Source organism: Uloborus diversus, chromosome 6 (genome assembly GCF_026930045.1).
Source record: "Uloborus diversus isolate 005 chromosome 6, Udiv.v.3.1, whole genome shotgun sequence".
Lineage (NCBI taxonomy): Eukaryota > Metazoa > Arthropoda > Arachnida > Araneae > Uloboridae > Uloborus > Uloborus diversus.
In genome coordinates, this window is record NC_072736.1 from 9,730,930 (window position 1) to 9,752,615 (window position 21,686).

Below are 21,686 nucleotides of genomic sequence, written 5' to 3' on the forward strand. Positions count from 1 at the left end.
TTTTGGTTTAGCTTAACAATTAGAGCCCAGGCTATACGCAAATGCATTTGTGGATATGCAATTGCATATTTTAGCCCTTTTAGACTTCAGCACATATAAATGCAAAAGAACTGCAATTTCTTTAAATAACTGTGTTATTACTGTGTTTTTCACTTGCTTACTTTTTTTTTCAACTTTAAAGAGATTCTGTAGAAATTGAAAGGATATTTTCATCTTTAGAAATGAAAAAAGACAATCTTCAATAAAAGGAAACTGTACTGTGATTACCTACAATATAAGTAATTACTGTGCATAGCCTTTTCCGTGTGAATAATTGCTTCAATATGTATTTATTGCCTTAGTAACAAAATAAAACATGAAGAAGCCATTTTTTATTCAAATGTTAGAACTTTCTTGTCAAGAATAAAAAAATATTAGTGCATATTTTTAGATTTTAGTTTAGTACTAAGATTTTTTAGGGCATATATGCACGCATGTTTTGATGATTTTTTTAGTGCATATAATCCAAGCTCTAGTAATACTACATTGACACATGAAAGTTCAATTATGCAAAAGTTACTTTTAAAACTTATTCCATCGACATTAAACAATATCAAAATACAGTCAATTTGCAATAATTCGAATTTAAAGGGACCGACGGAAAAATTTCGACTTATCAGAAGTTTGACGTACCAATAGTTTCGGTTTTCAATATTTTAATATGAAAAACCATCGAATATTTTAATTAATATGTACAAATAACAGACAAAATTGCAGAACTTAAAAGTTTTTAAGCACAATATGCACAGTTAAATCAAAAATATTGAGAGAGAAAAATCAAAAGTATGATTTTGATTTCGATACTGCTACCACTTAATTCGTTTCAAATTCGGATTCATGTATTCTACAGCTTTAGAAGTTCATCTTTTTCTTTTAATATTATTGACAGAGTATTTGCTTAGATATCTTTAATAGTAAAGAAAACAGGGTTTACAGCTATTTTGCACTTTTGTAATACCAGTATTTGCTAGGGTAGAATGCGGGTATTTTTGATATTAGAGAAAAATAATAAATAGTTTTACGTAAAAAGTTTTCTATTTAACTAATTAGATATCTACTTATATTTAAAATGTACATTTCTTTTTCCATGATACAGAGACAAAATCAATCTATTGACGTGAAAATTTGGCTTAAAAGCACAGATTTAATGAATACCAACAACTAAAAGCAGCGGAAAGGTTATAAAATGATATTTTAATCACTAGATAGTGTGATGAATCGCACGTTTGCGAGTTTATCTGAAACACGTTTTTGTTTTCTTCATTTCCTTGACTTGCTCTCTTGTGAAAATCTAATTTTAAGTGTGCTTACGAATGTGTTTGTGCAATCAACAATTTATTACACAAAAATAAAAGATACAAAATTAAATGAAAATGAACAGACCTGTGACCTCCAAAACTTCCTCTTTGCCCACCACCAGGTGAAAGTTTCTGCCCAGAATTAGGATTTGAGCGACTGCCCCAAGCGTTGTTTGAAAGACGAGTAGTGCCTCTATTTCCTCCTGTAAAAAATTCAAATGCATTAAAATAAAACCTTTTTTGGCCTCTTTCCCTTCACACTAGACAAATTTCAAAGAACTAGTAGCTTTTTACATAAATAGAATCTTAGATAAACCTATTTTCAACATCTACTCCTGTACACAGAAAGCAGAATTAAATACATATTATGACCTTATGAATCAGCCAATTCTCTCACTATCCAACTATCCAGACCTTTTCATGCAAACAAGAACAAGTTTCATTTACCAGTGCTTGTTTTCAAGATAAAAAAGAGCTTAAAGGAAATTAAAATAATTTTATTTATAAAATTATTTGCGTATAAAATATATAAACTTAAGAATTAAATTGTGAATGAACATTATTCTTTACCTTCATACTTTCTCTGTATTATATTTTCAAAGTATTTAATGTTTTTTGTGAAAGGATATTTGTTCCATACTGTATTATTTAAACTTAGAGTCATTAAATTAGATGAGCTTAATTTTCTTTAGGACACTATTCAGACATGCATCAAAAATATATTGGACTGACATTTTGCGAGACAAAGCTTGACATAGTTTTTAAAAACTGAGAGCCAGTTTTTCAAAAATGTATTGATTTATGCACAAAGCACAAGCATGTGCAAGCCTTGACTTACTACAAACAAGATGATATACAGTACCTCATTGAAATATTTTCGGTATTTCATGCTAATGTGTTCCTTATTTAAGCATCAGTAGCTAATATACCAATCATACATAAACAGCTTGGAGAACAAACTCTCTGGCTATTAGTTTCTTTTTTTCTACATCAACATTAAAAACTATTCTTCAATGTGTAAAATCTTCTGTTCCAGTCAATAACTTTCTATGCTTGACTCATGGAACAAATAAATAAATAAACTATCAGCTTGATAGAGGAAAAATTGGGCTCAAATTAAAATCTTAATTTGAAAATTTGACAAATGTTACGCAACTCATACCTGAAACCAAAGTCTAAAGACAAGGAACAATTTTTTAAATCTACTTAAGACGTTAACAATAACTAGCAAACATTTTTTTTTTCAGTATCTCGACTCAAAATATATATATATGTATCAAAGAGATTTTTCTTTTCACAGCTTTGTGTAACGAATTAGATTCTTAAGTTTAACAGGGCAAAAGTAAAATTGTGCTGAAAAGTTTTCAGTTGAGATCCCCAAAAATGCAAAATTTGCAGGTTAGAAGTTTACGGTTTCTACAAAAACAAATGTGACGACCAGCAACAGGCTCCGGGCCCAGCTAGGCTGGTTCTAGTCAGTTTATAAATCCTTAATGAAGATAGATGGCCCTCTTAAAGCTATCCACCCCCTTGCTCATTACCGTCTTTTCCGGTAAACTGTTCCAAGTGCCCACGACCCTACTAAAGAAGTAATTTTTCCTAATTTCATTTTCTTTGCATTAACATTCATTTTCTTTGAGGCACATTAATAACATAAATGAACTTAAAACTATCAATGTCATCAGACCTGCAAGAAATCTTACCCCTGTTTGACTCTCTCCTACCATAAGGCCCTGGAGGGCTGAAAAAGCGACCCCCAGTTCCTCGGGTTGAAGGGAATACTTGGTTACGTTCAAATCCACGTCCTCTACCACCTCTGGACCCCTCCTGCAAAAGTAAAACATTGTATCCTTTGATCACTTGAAAAATTCATTACAAGTTTTCAAAACATTTTAATTAAGGTTTCAATTATATTATTCAATGACACAGTATTTATAGTCCACTTCACTTTTAGCACCTTCAAACCCTAATTTTATTATTTAATTGGATAATAGCGAGCACCTGTGGCACTATCAGCTTCTACATTTGCTCTAATTGGTTACAAAATCAGGGAGAGCAACTTGAAAGCTAACCAATTGGATCATTTTCATGCAGTAGTGAATTTACCATGTAGAAATTTCACAGCCTTAACGAGGACACAAAATTGCACATTATAAATGTTTTACATGATCCTATGTTAAACAAAGGAGTCCCCAAAAATGCACAGCAATGGGCCTCTAAACTTGTAAATCTGCCAGTTTCCATATACATAAAAAAGTAAGGAAATAAAAAGAATGTTTTTTTTTACTTGATTGCAGAATTCTCTGAAAATATGCATACAAATGTCAACGCTATTGTAATACTACCTAGCTATATCAATATAGACTAAAAACATTCTGTACAATAATACCTGCTCAATATGTTGGTTAAGCAAAATACTGATAAAAAGTATGCTACTGATAAAAAGTATGCCAATTTCTTTGTATTTTGCATAAGACCAAGACCATTGAACCATTTTTCTAAAATTTAATATAAAGTGAACTTGAAACAATTTTTTAAAAGTTAAATTTCTTGTGTGTGGAAGCTTCAACTGGGGTGAAATCAAATGTTTAAGGGGGAAAAATAATATATTGAACCAACTCACTGTCAGAGTGTATAAACAAATTCATCAATTCCGTGAGGACCGGCTATTATGGTGAATGTTGCCGATGAAACATTTACTGTTTTACTATCTGCTTTCATGAAATAAGGTATAGCTACAAGCAATATACCGTCCAATTATGCTATTCAAAGACTGCAGTTTCAACCTTGTTATGAACTCATCAGTTTGGAACAGACAATAACCTAGCTGGAGACCGATATCATCTTGCTGGAGCTGACCATAAGATGGCATCTGCCTCCAACTTGGTTAATTGACTATTCCAGACTGACATGTAAACAGCAAAGGCAAAACTGCTGTCGTTGGATGGCAGAACCTGGATGTCAGTACTTTGCTCATACTGCCATGGGAAGGTAAAGCGCAGTATATGCAATTTTTTGAGTTTTTTTTTTTGCTTTTTTGTCATTTATTAAGCATTAGCTTTACTGTACGTAAGCTTGCCTTTTTGGTTTCCAATAAAAATAAATGAGGCAAAAAAAAAACATTAAACTCCATTATCTCCCTATTGTTAGTATGCAATCCAAAACATGCTACATCTCAAAAACTCATTTCTGCAAATACTGCGCTTTACCTTCTCGCAGCACAGTAGTTTTGCTTAATGGTGGTAATTTACTGCTTAACAGGGTATAGCTACATGAAATACATCGCCAGCTCAGTCAATTCCAGCCGAGGACTGCAGTTTCGTGCTTATTAGCACTCATCAGATCGGCATAGAAGTGACTCGTCTGGTCAGTGCTAATTCTGTATTAGCTACCAGTTCATTTGGCACTCTTGGCTTCCTTAAGAGGTTTTCCACCTCCAGCTCAGTCACTCCTATGCTGGGCTGATGAGTGCTAATATGCACGAAACTGCAGTCCTCGGTTGGAATTGACTGAGCTGGCGGTGTATTTCATGTATTTCTGCCTTAGCCCTGGCCAATGGGCGGTAACTTACTGAATATAGGGTATAGCTAGTTTCACAACAATACATGCAAAATCATTTCGTGCAGTTTTAAATGCAATTATAAAAGTATACAACAAAGTGAAAATTGGATTATCGAAACAATACGAAATCGAATGTCGAACTTACTTTGGGTGTTCGATTTGTTTGAGGTTGTGACTTGTTTCCAGAGTGGTGACTTTCAAGAGCCACAAAGTCGTCGACGTGCATCGAAGGGGGGCGGCTCGTGTTTGGTGGGCGGGATCGGAAGGGATCGTTGGCTCGGGAGGAGTGAGAAGTGGCTCGAGTGAAGCCACGGCCACGCATGGGAGCAACTGCAAACAAAGAAGAAAGATGCTAATGTTTTAACGGAAGAATAAATGTGATTACTCAAAAAAAAAAAAATGAAATTGAAATTTTAGTAACAAATATGCAACTACGCTTCAGTAAAAAAAACTACATTTCTTATGAAACAAATAATGAAGATCAGTTGAACAAATTAACAATTTCACTAAAATCCTTGAGTTATTTAGGATTGGTGATTTGTTGGCAAAACTCGAAATTAGTTTAAGAATTAAAGCTACAACTTAGCAGAGTTAATAAAAATGATAAAAACAATAAATCTAAAGAATTAAAAGAAGACTTTCTCAACAACATTTTTATTCCTTTGCAGTTAGTAATAATCATTCACATTCAGCAATTTATGATAAAGATAGACTAGATATAAGTAATGGTTATAAAACTTTCTCTGTAGAAGGTTTTCAATCAGTTGTGATGATTGTTACTATTTAAAAAATAAAACCTACCTTTTTCTCTAAAAATTAAACAGAAACTACATTTTTACTATACCTCCAAGAAAAACGTTTACAGGTTAGACATAAAGACAAAGAGATAGACACTGAGCACAATAAATTTAAAAAATGGCAATAATTAATACCGCTTCATTTATATTTTGCAAAAACATATCTTAAAAAATTCTAAATTTAAACATTGAGAAAAATCAAAACAAATCTTACTGAAAGGTCTTTTATTATTTACATCAACTAAGGCAGGATTGACAAGTGGTTGGTATTTTCTTTTGCCTCCAATAGTGCTGTAAAAGACAGTAAAAAAAAAAAAAGTTGAAACAACTTAAAATTTCCAGACTAATGTTCTTGAAACACTGAGATTGAGCAAAAAGCATACTTTTAAATAGAAGGATTGTACAAAAATAATGCAGTGGTCAAGAGATCAATACAAGTACAATTATAAATCAAAGCAATTAAAATCAAATTAAAAAACTAAATTCTTTCAAGTCAATCAATATTTGCCCCTGTCAAAAGTAGTGCACATAAATTTGGTTATTCTTGAATCGGAAGAGTGATATTGCCCCTGTAGGGTAGCAGGCAATGATAATGTTGGAGTAATGATAAACTACAGTACTGTTTGACTGCGGATTGTATGTAATTTGGCAATTTGCCCAGAAAAGACTATTCCATCTGAATGAATCTAGCAGGGGAGAGGGAAAATAAGGATGGGATTTTGATGCAGGTGTTTTATAATGTCACTAGTGTGTCTTATTCATTTATTGCATTCTCTAAATTAAAATAAGGAAAACCAAAAATAGTTACCATGGAAACAACGAAAAGAAAATATTTTTATTTCATTCAGGAACGTAAAAGCAAAATGGTCAGCTAAAAACTTTGTTGTGAATAAATAAATCAATTAATTTTTGCTGTCAGAATATAGATCGAATAATACTTTAGATTAAAAACATGTTGCTGAGAGCAAATTTTCATTTTTATGACACTAAGGCCGAATAATAGAGAGGCAAAAGTGCACATCTGAAATAAACCAACTAACAGCCCTATAAACTAATAGATACGTCCATTTCCGCCTATAAACTGCATATTAGCCTTTCCATGTAATCGATGGTCAGACAGTAGAACCAAAATTTAACGATTGTCGAGGGGCTGGAAAAGGTTCTTGTTAAATCAAGGATATTGTTAAATTGAGAGCATAAATATTCAATGTAGTCAAATCCAGACTAGTGAAATGTATCATTAAATTGAAGAAACCGTTAAGTAAGGTATCGTTAAATCTAAGTTATACTGTAATGAAAAATACAAATTTAAAATTACAATCTACAACAATAAATATTTTCGTTCTCTATCATAATATTTCATTCAAGCGATGAAAGAGAAAGGTCAGTTAAGTGCTCTTTAAAGTGGTCCATTAAGCCAAAAGTTTTCTAAGACAAAATAGAAATAAATTACTGATGCCAAAATAATAAACGTGCAACCAGACAAGGTAAAACAACCAGTAGTTGACACTGCACTTGTATTTGACACTTATAAAAGAAAAAAAATAACACAATGAGTTATAAAATTGTACAAAAATTACAAAATTATAAAATGACGTTTCAATTTGCAATGCATCTCAGATTTTTGGTGCCTGCCTTTCTGTTGTTAATTTATATTTTCTTGTATAAGTATCAACTATTATTAGTGTGCGATAAATAAATACCTTTGTGCTGAACAGGAAAGTAAGAAAAACAACGTTTAAAAAAATTAAGAAAAACAACGTTGAAAAAAACACAAATTTGCCAATAACAGCAGACATGTGTTTCGGCGTTACAGGGAACGCCTTTTTCAATGCAAAACGTAATGAGCTTATGGATGAAAAGACATCCGACAAAAGCCCTTTTGTCAGATGTCTTTTCATCCATAAGCTCATTACTTTTTGCATTGAAAAAGCCGTTCCCTGTAACGCTGAAACACTGTGTCTGCTGTGACTGGCAATTTCTGCTTTTTTTAACATTGTTTTTCTTACTTAATTATTAGTGTGGCCTACTACAGTTTTGGTAAATTTAACTTGGCAGCATTGTGAAAGGCATGCAGATCCTAGTCACAGCATTTTGAAGCTGCCAGGTTAGGTTTGCCAAAACAATAGCGCACAGTCAACTACCTGTTGCTTTACCTTAATTTTAAAAGTATTTTTTTGGAAATTTTTGTCTTTTCCTCATTGATTATAATGAACAATGCAAGATTGTAAAACATTCAAAAGATTCTCATAACCGTAGCAATGATTTGGATGAACTTTTACATTTTGGAACCAAAATAGCTCCCTGTTTGGCTGGGATAAGCGAGTCAAACGAAGGTTTTAGAGGTTCGGTTAACCTCCTTTATAAATAAAAATTATAGGTTCTTTCTAGAATCTTACCACCATTTTCAGAGGTGGCAATGGTTCATTCTAACAAAAATGATCATATGATAGACTAAAACAGAAATAGAAAAAAACATATAAAACACCTAATAGCTTTCTTTTTTGATTTTAAGTCCATATCTTCATCGGTGCTCAAGCACAGATTTTCTAATGTTCCCTTAAGATCAAATTCTCCAGGAATATTCTTTTCGGCAATAGCCAGTAAATCAACATGGACCTGCAACACATCAAGATTATACATTAAATTGTGAACTAAAACATGTATATTTTATTAAATCAAAAATAACCTTAAGCAGAAAAACTTTTACTTTTGACGGAAATAATGAATGAGAAATTCACAGAAACAGAGCACAAGTTTCTAAAAATTGCAGACATGAATTTGGGGTCAACAAGAATCTTCTCTTATCAAAGCATCAAGTTATGAACACCGGACAAGGTGAGCTTCATGAAGCTAGCTCTCTTAAACTTGTCAAAAAAAAAAATAATAATAATAATAATAATTAATTTGAATTTTGACATCTTGTATTCAAATTATGTTTCTCGCAATCACGAGTGTGTGTGTGTTTGTGTCTGTGTGCAGGCATGAGTATGGGAATGCGTGTATGTGTGGGCACATGTGTGTGTGTGTGCAGGCATGAGTGTGTGTGCGTGTGCAGGCATGAGTGTGTGTGCGTGTGTATGTGCGCTTGTGTGTGCATGTGTGTATGTGTATTTTGTATGTCTGTAGGTATGTGTGTGTAGGTGTGTGTATGTATGCGTGTGTATGTATGTAGGTATGTATGTATGTATGCATGTGTGTGTAGGATATGGGCGCAACCTGGAGACGGTTTTCGCAAGAGGAGCAGCATCCTGAGGCCGGTCGACGCGACGGTGGTGCTGGCAGAGGGAGGCGGTGGGAAAATAAAATGATAGGAATGCCAAAAACAGTCAAGTGAGAACAATAAGCAATCGTGATTGCTCAAAAAAAAAGGTAATCATTGTGCATATTGTGCATAGTGGAATAATATGCCAAAAAACCCATGGATCAGCAAATTTTAAACTATAGCCTAGAAAGTTCAAATTATAAATTTTTAGCAGGCAAGCATCTGGCTTTTCTACCTTGCAGCATAATGTTTGACATACCAGAACACAACATAAAGACAGCATTAAAAAAAAAGTTCAGTTTTTAACAGGAAATGTTTTGCTTCAGACCTGTAATCTGTTGTTAAATGCTTTAGCTTGTTTTTGTATCTTTAGCTCAATGTCTAGGGCTGCAAAGTTTGTTTCTTTCAAAATTTTTAAAATCTATTCATAAAGGAATACGAAAAATCAAACTGCATTGAAAACAAAAGCTCAGGAATTTCCCTTTCCTTTCAACTACATAAGAATTGTTACTAGTTAGAATTTATGTAATTAAGTTAGAATAATGGGGGGGGGGGAATGCAAGACAGAAAGGATATAAAAAAAGGCAAAAAGCACAAGTTGATTTTTTTTCCTAAAAAGACTTTTAGAAAAAAGGGGGAGTGTAAGGTACCATTAAAAAATAATTTAGAATTTTTAATCCAATTTATGGGCCCCAGCAAAATAAACAATTTAATGCACTTTGAAGGAGAGCCTGTGTTAATAAGAATACATTTGTCTTTAAATTTAGTGATATGGCAAACAAAAAGAAAGCCTTTTCTTTAAAAAAAAAATAGATGCAATGATTTCAACAAATAGAAATAGTAATCTTAAAACAAAATTTATTATCTGTCATTAAAAAAAATTGCTTTATCTGGTAAAACAAAAATTATTTTAGATACTTTTTGGCAAATACATTTTAAATTTTGAAAAGCATTTTTTCATTAGGTCCTCAAAGAAATTCATGATGCTTTTTGCAAATGGCAAATTTTTAATTCACAAATAAAAATCAAAGGAAAAAAATTATTAAAGAAATTAAATTTGTACTAAAAAGTGAAAGAAACTGATACAACATTAATATACAGAAATTTAGCAGGAATCTGTAGACATATGCTTCATTGTCACAAGGAACCTCTTTTACAATACAAAAGAAATAGGCCTTGAGGATGTTCAGGCATCTAACAAAACTTTTTATCGGATTGCAAAAATCTGCATTCATTATTGATAAATTCGTAAGTTGAAATCGTTTTATTTTAGCATCAGAAACGGAATTTTTTCACTGGAAGACCAGAGCAATACAGAGGAAAGCAGGAATTTTGCTCAAACTTTTACAACTGCGAACAGATTACCTGTTCCTGGTCTTGATCAGCATCATCAGCACCAGGGATCGCAAGCCAGTATGCTGGACTCAAACGACCTTCTTCTACATCTCCCACGATGAACACCGGACGGGAAGCAAACTGGGTTGACATGCTTTCTGGAGCAGACAGAACAGGTTCTGCTATTTCTAAAGCAGAATAAATAAATAAGTAAATAAAAGAACACTAATTGTAACAATAAAATCAAATAAATAAAATCAAATCAAAAATCACAATCATATTAGTAACAAAATAAGAGTTTTTTTTTCTTCCAAGCAATACAATGCTTAGATCATACTCGACTGCAAGCTTACATGATAATGGAGAAATAAGCTGAGGCAAAGCGAAGAAAATAGTTCCTAGCGCCTTGTCCCATATTTGAGTGAAATTACGTTCTTAACTTTAGAAATCGGATTAGTTTGTTAAACCCACACATACGTAACCTTTTTTGGTCATAATTTCTGTCAATCATTAAATATTTTTAATTTTACCAGAAAAGCAGCAAGAAGCATTTCATCCATTTGAATCAAATGCACCAGCTAATAGCAGCTCATAGACAGGTGACGATCTCCTCTTATTCGTGAACTTGGTAGGATAGGTAGATAGTAAGTCTGATGTTTTATTTGTTGGTTCGGTTTTTCTTCCGCTGGTCATGAACTCATTGTCCACTTAAGTTGCAAGCAAGTATAGTGTTACACAAATTGTATTCGACAAACCCTTACAACTTAATACTTAAACTAATAGTACAACTTAATACTTGTAGTTAAACATGCACAAAAGCAGAGATATAATAAGTTAAGTAAGTACGAAGATTGAAAAATTGATTATAAATTGCTAATAAATGAGAATGGGACTCGACTGGACAGTGTTGGAAGTTTAAAAGGAAAAAAGAATGACACAGAAAAATCAAATCTAAAAACAATATTTAAAAAAAAAAGGCAAACTCAGCACCCACACAGTACAAGTGACATACTAGGCAAGTAGTAGAAACAACTGTAATGCATGAGGAGGACAAATAGCCAACAAAAATGATTAAAGCAGAGATAATAATAGCATAAATTAATACAAAAATATAAATACATAAATAAATAGGATTTCAACTTTGCTCATGTCAGAGATAAAATTTTGACAAAACAGCAGATCCTGTTGCAAGAATTAAGCGTTACAATACCTCTTCAAGATTTCCAACACTGATACGTTTAGTCTTGTTTTTTATTTATTTATTTTGGAATTTTTGTATTATTGTTAAAAAACTTACAGAATTAAGTACTATAATTGAATTTTAAAACATAAAAGATTATAATTCAGTTTGAATTCTAAAACTCACACTGATGGTTCTTCTGAGGGGAAAAAAGCATTGGGGATTTCAGCAAGAAATTTTCCAGTGTGGATTTTCAGAAACCTTATAGTAATTACTACCAATTTATTTTCTAAATTACTGTACAAAAATGCTTTCGCACTTTTCATAGATACTTCATCATATTGAAAATTCACATACTAATTAATTAAAATTAAAAATCAATATTAAGGGGAAAAAATAATAAAACCTTTTTCTGGTTTCCCTTCTTTCGCAGCAGCACTATTTAAAAGAGAAAGCAATCCAGAAATGCTCTCTAAAAGACTTTCCACAGCTTCTTCATCATTTCCAAATTCCTATAAAGTCAAACTCTGTCTTAAAACAACAGATTACATTTTTCAAGTTATTGAATTTTTTTTTTTTTTTTTTACATCAACTTATTGAGGAAATTTAACAAATTCAAAATTCTTCCAAACAAATAATCAGTATTTTTACGCTATTAGTACATCATTTGGCTTTATGACTTATTTTTTGCTTTGGTGAAGAAAATTTAGATTTACATTGTTGTTATCTTTTCTCCATTTTTCCCATTTCATACTTTAGCGGAACTTGAAATGTTTATTTAAGACTAGATATATTTATTTAGCTGATTATTTTATATGTTGATAGAGCATTCAAAGTTGAATTTACAAGCAGGATTACATTTATTAATCATGAAATGGAAGGTTAAAAAAAAAAGGTTTCAATTAAATACTCAAGAGACAAAAAATAACTGACATTTCTCCTAAGATGCAAAAAAAAAAAAAAAAGCAGCTGGCGGAAACTTTAATTTACTGCAAGAGAAATTTGACATAAAGTACATCATAGTTCTTAATTTACATATCTACACAATTGGGAAAAATCTCAATGCATAAAATATTAATGTTTTATTAATAAACAAATAGCGCAGTTTTTATAAATTATGCTCTTTTTAAATCTCATTTTTAGACATTTATTTTATCAGCAATTATTTACTATTAATATCAAAAAATATTTCTCTAAGATGTGCAATCATACATTGGAATGACGATTTACTTACAGTGAGAAGCTTCGCTAACTCTACCACCGGTTGGAAAGGTTCTGCACCTTTGGCTCCCTCCTTGGCGTCTCTTGATCCCGATGCGTCTCCACGCAGAAGTTCAGCCAGTTCGTGCATCGATAACAATATGGAGCGACCAGTCTGAGCGCCATCTTCGTAGCCATTGACCATCAGTCGCAGGAACTCCAGGGTCGTGGACAAGGTGGACAGACAGTCACTGGAATCCTTGCTGAAGGATAAGCTGAAGCGAGTGAAGAGGGAGTACACAGCTCTCGGATGAAGATCTAGACCCCTGGAAGAAGTTCGTGAAATAACAAATTTATACAAAACTGGCAACTACCAAGGCTCATACTCTTCCAGACAAAATGAATTTCAGGAGTTTTCAGGAGTGAAAAAGCAAAATTTTCAGGAGTAATAACACAAGCAGTTTTTACAAGAAAATTAGTTTCAGTAACATTTAATTCACTTTAGTAACATTTAATTCAAGTTTTAATCGATTAGTAATTTTTTTTTCACACACTATTCAATAAAAAAATAAATAAATAAATAAATGAATAAAATAATAATAATAATTGGATTCAAAATATTTGAAAATAACAAGAATACACAAAATATTAGATATATTGACATATTATCAGTAGTAAATATACTACAAAATAGCAATAGCACTACTAATTAGCAATATAGAAAATATATATTCAGTAAGTTACCTTCGAGTTGAACCGAACCATTGTTTCGGTCACTCGTCTGGTCAGTGCTAATTCTAATTCTATGTTAGCTACCAGTTTGTTTGGCACTCTTGGCTTCCTTAAGAGGTTTTCTACCTCCAGCTCAGTTAGTCCTATGCCGGGCTGATGAGTGCTAATTAGCACGAAACTGCAGTCCTCGGCTGGAATTGACTGAGTTGGCGGTGTATTTCAAGAAAATATATGCTTAATAGCTGTTGTTGTTAACACAAAAACTAGCACATGTTCTTGGTTCGTTCTCTAGTGGTAGTTACAATCAGTAACCGTAATGGGCATGTTTGAACAGAGTAACAGGTCAGTTGGTTCGAATACACCCCATGTCTTTGCGAAATGCACTGGGTGCTCTGTATAATACGAGGATTTTGATTGGTTGGGAGCGATTCAATATGGCTTCCTAAACAAAGATTAGATGGAATTAAAATTAGCAATTGTTGTTGAAAATTATTTTCAGGAGGAGAGGGGGAAAATCAGGAGGTTAAAACAAAAATTCAGGAATTTTAAGGGCCCTTAGAAGAAAAAATTAAATTTCAGGAGTTTTTCAGGATTTTCAGTAGTTGTACGAAACCTAAACTACAATAAGCCCCCTTTTATTGTGCAAGTATATCAACAACAAAGTCAGTTTAGGCAAGGTTTTTAGCTTACATATTAAAATACTTTACCTCAAAACTTTTGGAAAATTAGGGAAATATAGTAATATATATGTCATATCATTGAAAAAATTACACAACTGGGATTCAAAACGCCCTTACTGTTTGACATGAAAATATCCATAGTCATGCTCAGTCAACATGACGAGCGACCTCAGGGAGGGAAGCACTGAAGAGTAACTATGTTGATGGCAACCAATGTGTTGGACAAGAGCTCCACATATTTGAGATATTTGTTCTTTACAAGGAAGACAACTTGAAAGCTAAAAAACAAAAGAATTTTTAAAAAAACTCTAAAAATACAGTAGAACCTCTCAATAAGGGACACTAATGGGACTCGACATTATGTCCTTTAAATAGAGGTGTCCCTTCTTCGGAGGTACTTTAGTTTATACATGCATTTATACATGCAGTGTATTTACTCAGTATAATTTTGTTATGAACTTAAAAACACTATTAGCACCTAAGATTAAATACTTTTCATTTTTCATACACAACTAAATTAAATTCACACTTAATTATTTTTTAATTTTTTATTATTTTATTAATTATAATTGAGTTAAAAATTTGATAAAACCAAAGTTTTTCCACATAAAGCAATTATTTTGAAGTAATTCATTGCATGAATTTGCTTCATGTCATGTAATTTACAATGCAAGACAGTGTCAACTACAATTAATGTGTACACATTTCAATTCTAAAATAAAAAGCTAGTCAGTTTCTGTGCCCTCTCCTTTGGCCCTGAGCCTACTTTGATCTGGGTGGGCAAATCATGCATGTAACTTTCAGCAAAATTTATACAATGTATAATACTTGTTACTTTACCATACGTTAATATTCAACTCTCCTCAATTAATTTTTTAAAGGAAAAGTGAAACTTGAATCCCAGTAAATTCACTCTTTCTTATGCACTTGTACATAATTTTTTGTAATTTTGTTTTCTCTATGACTGTCCCTTAAATAGAGTGTCCCTTATTTAGAGGCAAATACATGTAAGTCCCTATTCAAAGGGACTGGGACCAGAAAAAATGTCCCTTAAATAGAGGTGTCTCTTATTCGGAGGTGTCCCTTAAGAGAGGTTCTACTATATTTCTAAGTAAATAAATTACAACTTAATTAATTATTCACGCACAAACAATTACATAGATCACATGTGTTGGCAACTATTTTTCTGCATGTTGATAACATGGCCACCGATATATAGCTACAATAAGTTGGACAAAAACTACTAGCTTTATTTACAGAAAATATCTGCTTGCTGCCTATTTGGCACTGTTTTTAAGTATTTGCAAATTTGAGAGCATATAACAGAACTGTGCCACCATTTCTTTTAGTTATCTAAGTGAAACAACCATTTAATTCTTACCACATCATTGACTACTGATCCACTTTCAAATGTGATGAAACCAATGTCTGGATCACATAGGGACTGCAAGATTGACTGAAAAAAAAATCAACAGTTAAAAATACGTCTTGACAGCAATAAGCATACATTTCAGAGCATTGAAAATACAAGACATATTTTTTTTAAAAATGAAAACTGTTTAGAAGATAATAGATGGGGAGAAAAAAAAAAGAAATTTTTGGATAAACAAGATGTTTTGTGAACTGTTTAGAAATTAGGGAGGATGATAGTAACTACATAGATGCAAAATAAATTTGATCAGTAAAAATCAACTTGGAAGCAATGGACAAGACAAAGGAAGTCACTGTTCTTTAACTTTGATCAGTGGAAGCCTCAAGAAAGGCTGCAACATGACCTCCCAAGGGGTCACTGAAAATGAAATGTTGGCGCACTCACAAAGATGTCTAGGATCATGTATATCTATCTAATCCACTGCAGAAAAGATTCTCAGAACTATATTCAGGTTCTCTTGGAAAAGACTCAGTCTTTTGTTATTATTATTATTATTATTATGGTTAAAAAGTTGATGGGTAATTTGACATAATAAACAAATAAACAATGGAAATTTATCTAACTTGAACATGCAAATAAACGCTACTAAGTTTGAAGGTTTTGTGAGTGTGTGCATGTGAAGAATCTTCTTTTGAAAATGTCATTTTTGCAAAAGATTCTCTCTTTTTTTTTCTTGGTGATAAAAGGCTCTTTACAATAAGATTAGTTTCAGTGATCTAAAATTTTACAAAGTGCATGCCTATCAGTGACGTTACAAAATTGAAGACTAATGTTTGAGATGAGTCACATTAAATTTCTATGACTTGGATTTTCAAATTTCACATTTCTGCCATTCTTGTAGATTGTAAATTTATCACAAATATAGCTCATTTTGCAGTGCATTACCACTTATTTTCTAAATAGTGCATGAACTATCTGTAAGGTCAAAATTATTCTCCAGAAAGGCTTTAAATCATTCAAGTGGGGCAGTAATTATACAGATTTTTCTCTCATTAGTGATTATATTTATATATCAACAAGCGATATGAAATTCTTACCACAATGCACTCTTGACATTGGATCACACAAGGCTTCTCAGATGGAGTGTTGAACAGCTCAAGCATAAGTGGAAGAACATCTAGATATTTTTCGTCAGCTTTCGAACTGTTTGAAAAGGAAATAAAATTTCAACTGTGCAATACAAACATTTTTCAGTTTCCAATACTAGATTTAACTAAGAAAGAAAAATCTGATGATGACATTAGACTACTTCCTTTTACATCAATTAAATAATCCATGTTTTTTAGTACTTCAAAAAAATTGGTATGTGCACTTATGTATGAGCCCAATAGAGAAAAGGGAAAAAACAAAATATGGCTTCTTTACCTTAATAGAGTCTTGGAGTAAACAAGGAAACACTTTAGATATTTAGCCCCCCCCCCCCCCAGTTTTGGGAACCAATGCAAAAAAGCATTTTACAGAGATTCATTTTTTCAATATAAACAATTTTAATGTGATTCAATGGATGACCCTCTTTAATATTGCCAATAGCTCCAAATATAAACAGTAGCATAACTAGGAGTTGGCAGGAGTGGCTCTCGCCAGGGGCACAGCAGCCAGTATGAGATTTCTTATTAACTTCGGACCACTAAAAGTAACTCATGAAGTCGGCGCAGCAGCCAAGAGAGCGGCATTTCAACTGATTAAAAAAAGTTTTTTTTTTTTATCATAGAATTTGAAAAATGTTTTAAAAAAATGAAAAAAAAAAAACCCTCACAAAAGCAAAAAAAAAAAGAGCTAGAGACACATACATAACATCTACTAAGAAGAAACAGTGGGCATCATTGAAAACAATTCCAAAAAAGAAAATAAGGAAAAAAATTACAATGCTGCCTCATACTTGTCGAATCACCAAATGAAAGTGTTCCAAAACAATTTTTTTTTTTGGAGGTCACAATGACCTCCGATGACTTTCCATGTGGGCAATCCTGGGGGGTGGGGCCACAATTTCTTTAGTTTGCCACGGGCGCTAAACCCCATACTTACGCTACTGAATATAAACCAGATTCAAAAGATAATTTTTTTCGCCAAATTTGTTGCCAGTGTTAGTGTTTTGTGACCGATGCTACATTTCTGGAAGTCTGAATCATTAGGGTGAGTCAATAAACTACAAAGCAGAGGCTATAAAACAGACTTTATTCAACAATCTTCAAAAATACTGATCAAACTTGTTTAAAAACTTATCCCACTGGGAAATTAGTCATATAATTCTGTGCTCATAAAAGTCCTTTGGCTGCTGCTGGAGCCAATTACGCACGCATTCCTTTACTTCATTGTCTAAATGCAATCGTTGTCCACAAAGTGCTTTCTTGAGTTCCTCAACGGTGTGAGATCATATGGGGATAGAGCTGAACTATAAGGTGGGTGGTTCAAGACTTCCGACTTAAATTTCCACAAAAGTTCCTTTTTTGCATTGGCTGTGTGTGGTTCCGCTAAACTTTCACATGCTGTCATCATGTTTCACAATAAAGCTAGACCACAGAAAGCCAATGCAACTGAGGATTTTTCCTGGAAATTTAAGCCGGAAGTCTTTAAATACCCTTTTTATAGTTCAGCTCTATCCCCATATGATCCCACATCTTTGAGAACTCAAGAAGGCAATTCAGGGACAACGATTTCATTCTGACGATGAAGTAAGGGAGTGCTTGCGTAATCGGCTCCAGCAGCAGCCATAAGATTTTTATGAGCACAGAATTATGCGACTTATTTCCCAGAGGGATGAGCGTTTAAACAAGTTTGATCAGTATTTTTGAAGAATATCGAATAGAGTGAGTTCTATAGCCTCTGCCTTGTTATTTATTGACTGACCCTCATAAATTAAGACCTTGATAATCCAGATAATAAGTAAATCACAAAGTAAGACTTACCTCCCCCGCAAAATATGCATCATAGGGATCTTGAAAGAAGCATGAGAAACCAAGTATGCGACAAGCGTCAAGATTCGTGCCGTAAATGATGTGGGGGTTTTAAGCATGGGAGTCGGCGTCTCTTGGGGAGCATTTGTTATGGGATCCAAATTTTCTTTTTGGTCAGGTGGAAGAAGAATGAGGGTTTCTAATAAGGCATCTAAAACAGCTCTGAAATAAACAATAAATACATTCTTGCCTGTAATATATCAATAAAAAAAAACATGTCTAAAAAATACTATAAAATAAACACAAGTTTCTCAACTCGCATAGCCAGAGTTACATTATCAAAACAAAAAATATAACAGATCAAGTGTTTTAGACTGATATGTTTTAAGTTATTTTAGAGGTCACAATACTCAGTATTTTTATCAAACGACATTCTTAAAAGCAAATCAAAAAAGAGACTTTATAAACTGACCACTTTATAAATTGATGCAAAATAGGAGAAAGAAAGGAAATCCAGAATTAGGCAACAAACGCTTTAATTTGGAATTCCTGTCTTGTGTTCTCAACAAATGCATCGCCATCATTACTATCATAGCAGCAGCGGTTGTAAGGCAATGATCTACTCTAAGAAACTGCTTTGTGAGCCTCCTTAGTCCTTTCCCTTCTCCAGTTTTCCAAATGCTTTTAAAGCTAGTGGTCTTCGAAATTCCAGTTCTAAACAGTTTTAGAGTTGGTGGATAACAGCACATGGTGAATAAAAGAGACAATACAAAGCAAACACAATTCAAACTTTACCTTTCTGTCTAACTAACAAACTTTGGTCTCCAGCTGATTACAATAAATTACATTAAATCTTCTTCCCCTGGAAATGTTTGAAGTTAATTCTTGAACTGTAAAAATTATTTCAAATGCAGTTTGTTTAAGCCTAACTTGATTCAATTTTATAATATATATTCCAATACTCCGTTTTTTTTTTTTTTTTTTTTAATTCTAACTGCACCTAACCAATATCTTATTTAATTAAACCTTTATTTATTAGCATTAAATATTTGTTTATTCCATTTTATTTATTTATTTTTCAACTAAATATAAAACATTATTCTTCATGTCAAGTAAAACAAAGAAACATCATTAGCATTAAGGAAGGCACTTTGGTTTTCCCGATGAAACCTTTTACAGGGTGGCGACAGAAACTGAATAAAAGTTCCCTGACTTTTCCCTGATTAAGTTCACAAAATTTCCCTGATTTACATTACCAATGAAAATGGTTTCCTTGCTTTTCCCTACTTGAAAACTATTGCATATTAAATAAAATGCAGTGTTTAAAACGTTTTACGCTGTTAATTAAAAATATATTTTGAAAAGATGCTCCTTTTTTAGTAAAAATAGAACATTAAATTATCTACAGGGAAATATTATGGGAAATCTAAAACAAATATTTTACTTTAGTAACCAGTTAACATAAGAATTTTAAGAAATTATTACAAACACTCTTAAAAAAATATCTAATCATGATAAAACTAAAAAGTTTACATGGAAATAATTTTGAACTAAATTTTCAAGCAATATAATTATTGCTGCAAGAATAACAAGTAATAGTGAAAGTGTAAAAGTAATGTAGTTTTACTTATGTAAATAATAGACATATTTATATAAAACAAATTGAAACCTTTTAACAACCAGTCATATTGAGCTATTCTCTAATCAAGAGCTTAGGTTTCAATGAATGAATACAGCATTTTAACTATTAAAAAATAATATAAATATTTACTTATAAAGACAAGGTAACTAACTCAATTTCAAAAGATTTCCATAATTGTTGGAGAAAAAAATCCTAGATTACTTTTGTAACAAATGTAATGTGCTTTAAAACTGGTATTCACATTTAGAATCAAAAGTTGGATAGTTTAGGAGTTGTAAAGGTAAAACTAAAAGCCGTTCCCTGAGAAGTAGCTGCCGGGGTAAGGTCGCGGCTTGCATTCCCCTAGATCCATCATTGAGAATACTTCTTAAAATGAAATAAATGTTGCAAAAATCAAAAGGGTAAATAAATCTTGAAGAAAATTAGAACTAAGAGACTACTAGCAAAATAAAATGAAAATTTACCTCACAATGAAAAGTGCTGTAGGAGCTGACAAATCAGCCAACTGTACACATACACGACGCAAGAGTTGCTGCAGAGGATGACAGCTAGTTGCTGAAACAAAACATGTGCTGATAAATAAAACATGGACTTTCCTGCAAAACTTGATGCTTTTTAGTTTTAAAAAAATGTCTTTAAAAATATGACAAGAAAGAGACTTTTCATAATTTACTTCAAAGTAAGTTAACATAAATTAACTTTTTAATTAAAATGATATTACAAATCAGACTGTTACAGTATATCTTGAAATTAAATTTGACTGGAATTTGTGAATTTCATAGATAAGTGATTTCGAATAAGAATCATTTTGTTGGGAATCAACCTGAATTTCATTCTTCCATTTTTTCCTAACACATGTCATGAAGGATAAATGATATAACATGTTACTCTTGACTCAATTTTAATTCAAATTCAAACCATTTAAAACTGCTACCTGCCACACAATTCTTAGAAGCAATTAATTTTGTTCTACATAAAATGTTGAAATTACTCATTGGATTCACCTTTTGACATACTGACAAGAGTTATCATGACGCTTCATTATTGTAGTTATATGTTCTGAAAGATGAAAAATTATTATGCACTTAGAAAAATATTATACTAAGAAATAATAAAATCACTTGTCTCTTGAACTGTTGATTATAAAATGAAATATTGCTAGGTGTAGATTTTGAGCATAGATTAAAAAATAAATAAATAAATAAAATTAAAAAAATAATAATTAATTTGAATTTTGACATCTTGAACTCAAATTATGTTTTTTGCAATCACGTGTGCGTGTGTATGTAGGCATGTGTGTTTGTGTCTGTGTGCAGGCATGAGTGTGTGAGTATGTAAGTGTGTGTGTATGTGTGTAGGTGTGTGTATGTGCGTAGGTGTGTGTATGTGTGCATGTATGCGTGTGTGTAGGATATGGACGTAACCTGGAGACAGTTTTCGCTAGAGAAGCAGCATCGTGAGGGCGGTCGACGGTGATGTTGCAGAGGGTAGCGCACGGTGGTTCAAAACGACAAAAAAGCAGAAAAAATTCAATAACTTTGAATACTCTCAAAAAATGCTATGGAAAATTGTTAAAATTGTTGTATGGTAATATTTACCTTCCTGCTGGTTGATCGTATTCACTGCGAAAC

General features: G+C 32.4%; 1 protein-coding gene across 2 annotated transcripts in view; it reads right to left on the reverse strand.

Annotated features, from left to right (window-relative positions):
- LOC129225271 (protein virilizer homolog) overlaps positions 1-21,686 on the reverse strand; it is a 95,576-nt gene that overhangs the window by 3,432 nt on the left and 70,458 nt on the right. For both annotated transcript variants that reach the window (XM_054859855.1, XM_054859856.1), the window contains exons 27-39: positions 20,520-20,610; positions 18,426-18,635; positions 16,557-16,662; positions 15,469-15,543; positions 14,205-14,365; positions 12,710-13,001; positions 11,882-11,987; positions 10,326-10,483; positions 8,184-8,314; positions 5,910-5,986; positions 5,044-5,228; positions 3,041-3,164; positions 1,423-1,540 (exon numbers count right to left, since the gene is read on the reverse strand). In XM_054859855.1, the coding sequence (XP_054715830.1) occupies positions 1,423-1,540; positions 3,041-3,164; positions 5,044-5,228; positions 5,910-5,986; positions 8,184-8,314; positions 10,326-10,483; positions 11,882-11,987; positions 12,710-13,001; positions 14,205-14,365; positions 15,469-15,543; positions 16,557-16,662; positions 18,426-18,635; positions 20,520-20,610 (1,834 nt within the window). The remainder of the gene's footprint in view (positions 1-1,422; positions 1,541-3,040; positions 3,165-5,043; positions 5,229-5,909; positions 5,987-8,183; positions 8,315-10,325; positions 10,484-11,881; positions 11,988-12,709; positions 13,002-14,204; positions 14,366-15,468; positions 15,544-16,556; positions 16,663-18,425; positions 18,636-20,519; positions 20,611-21,686) is intronic.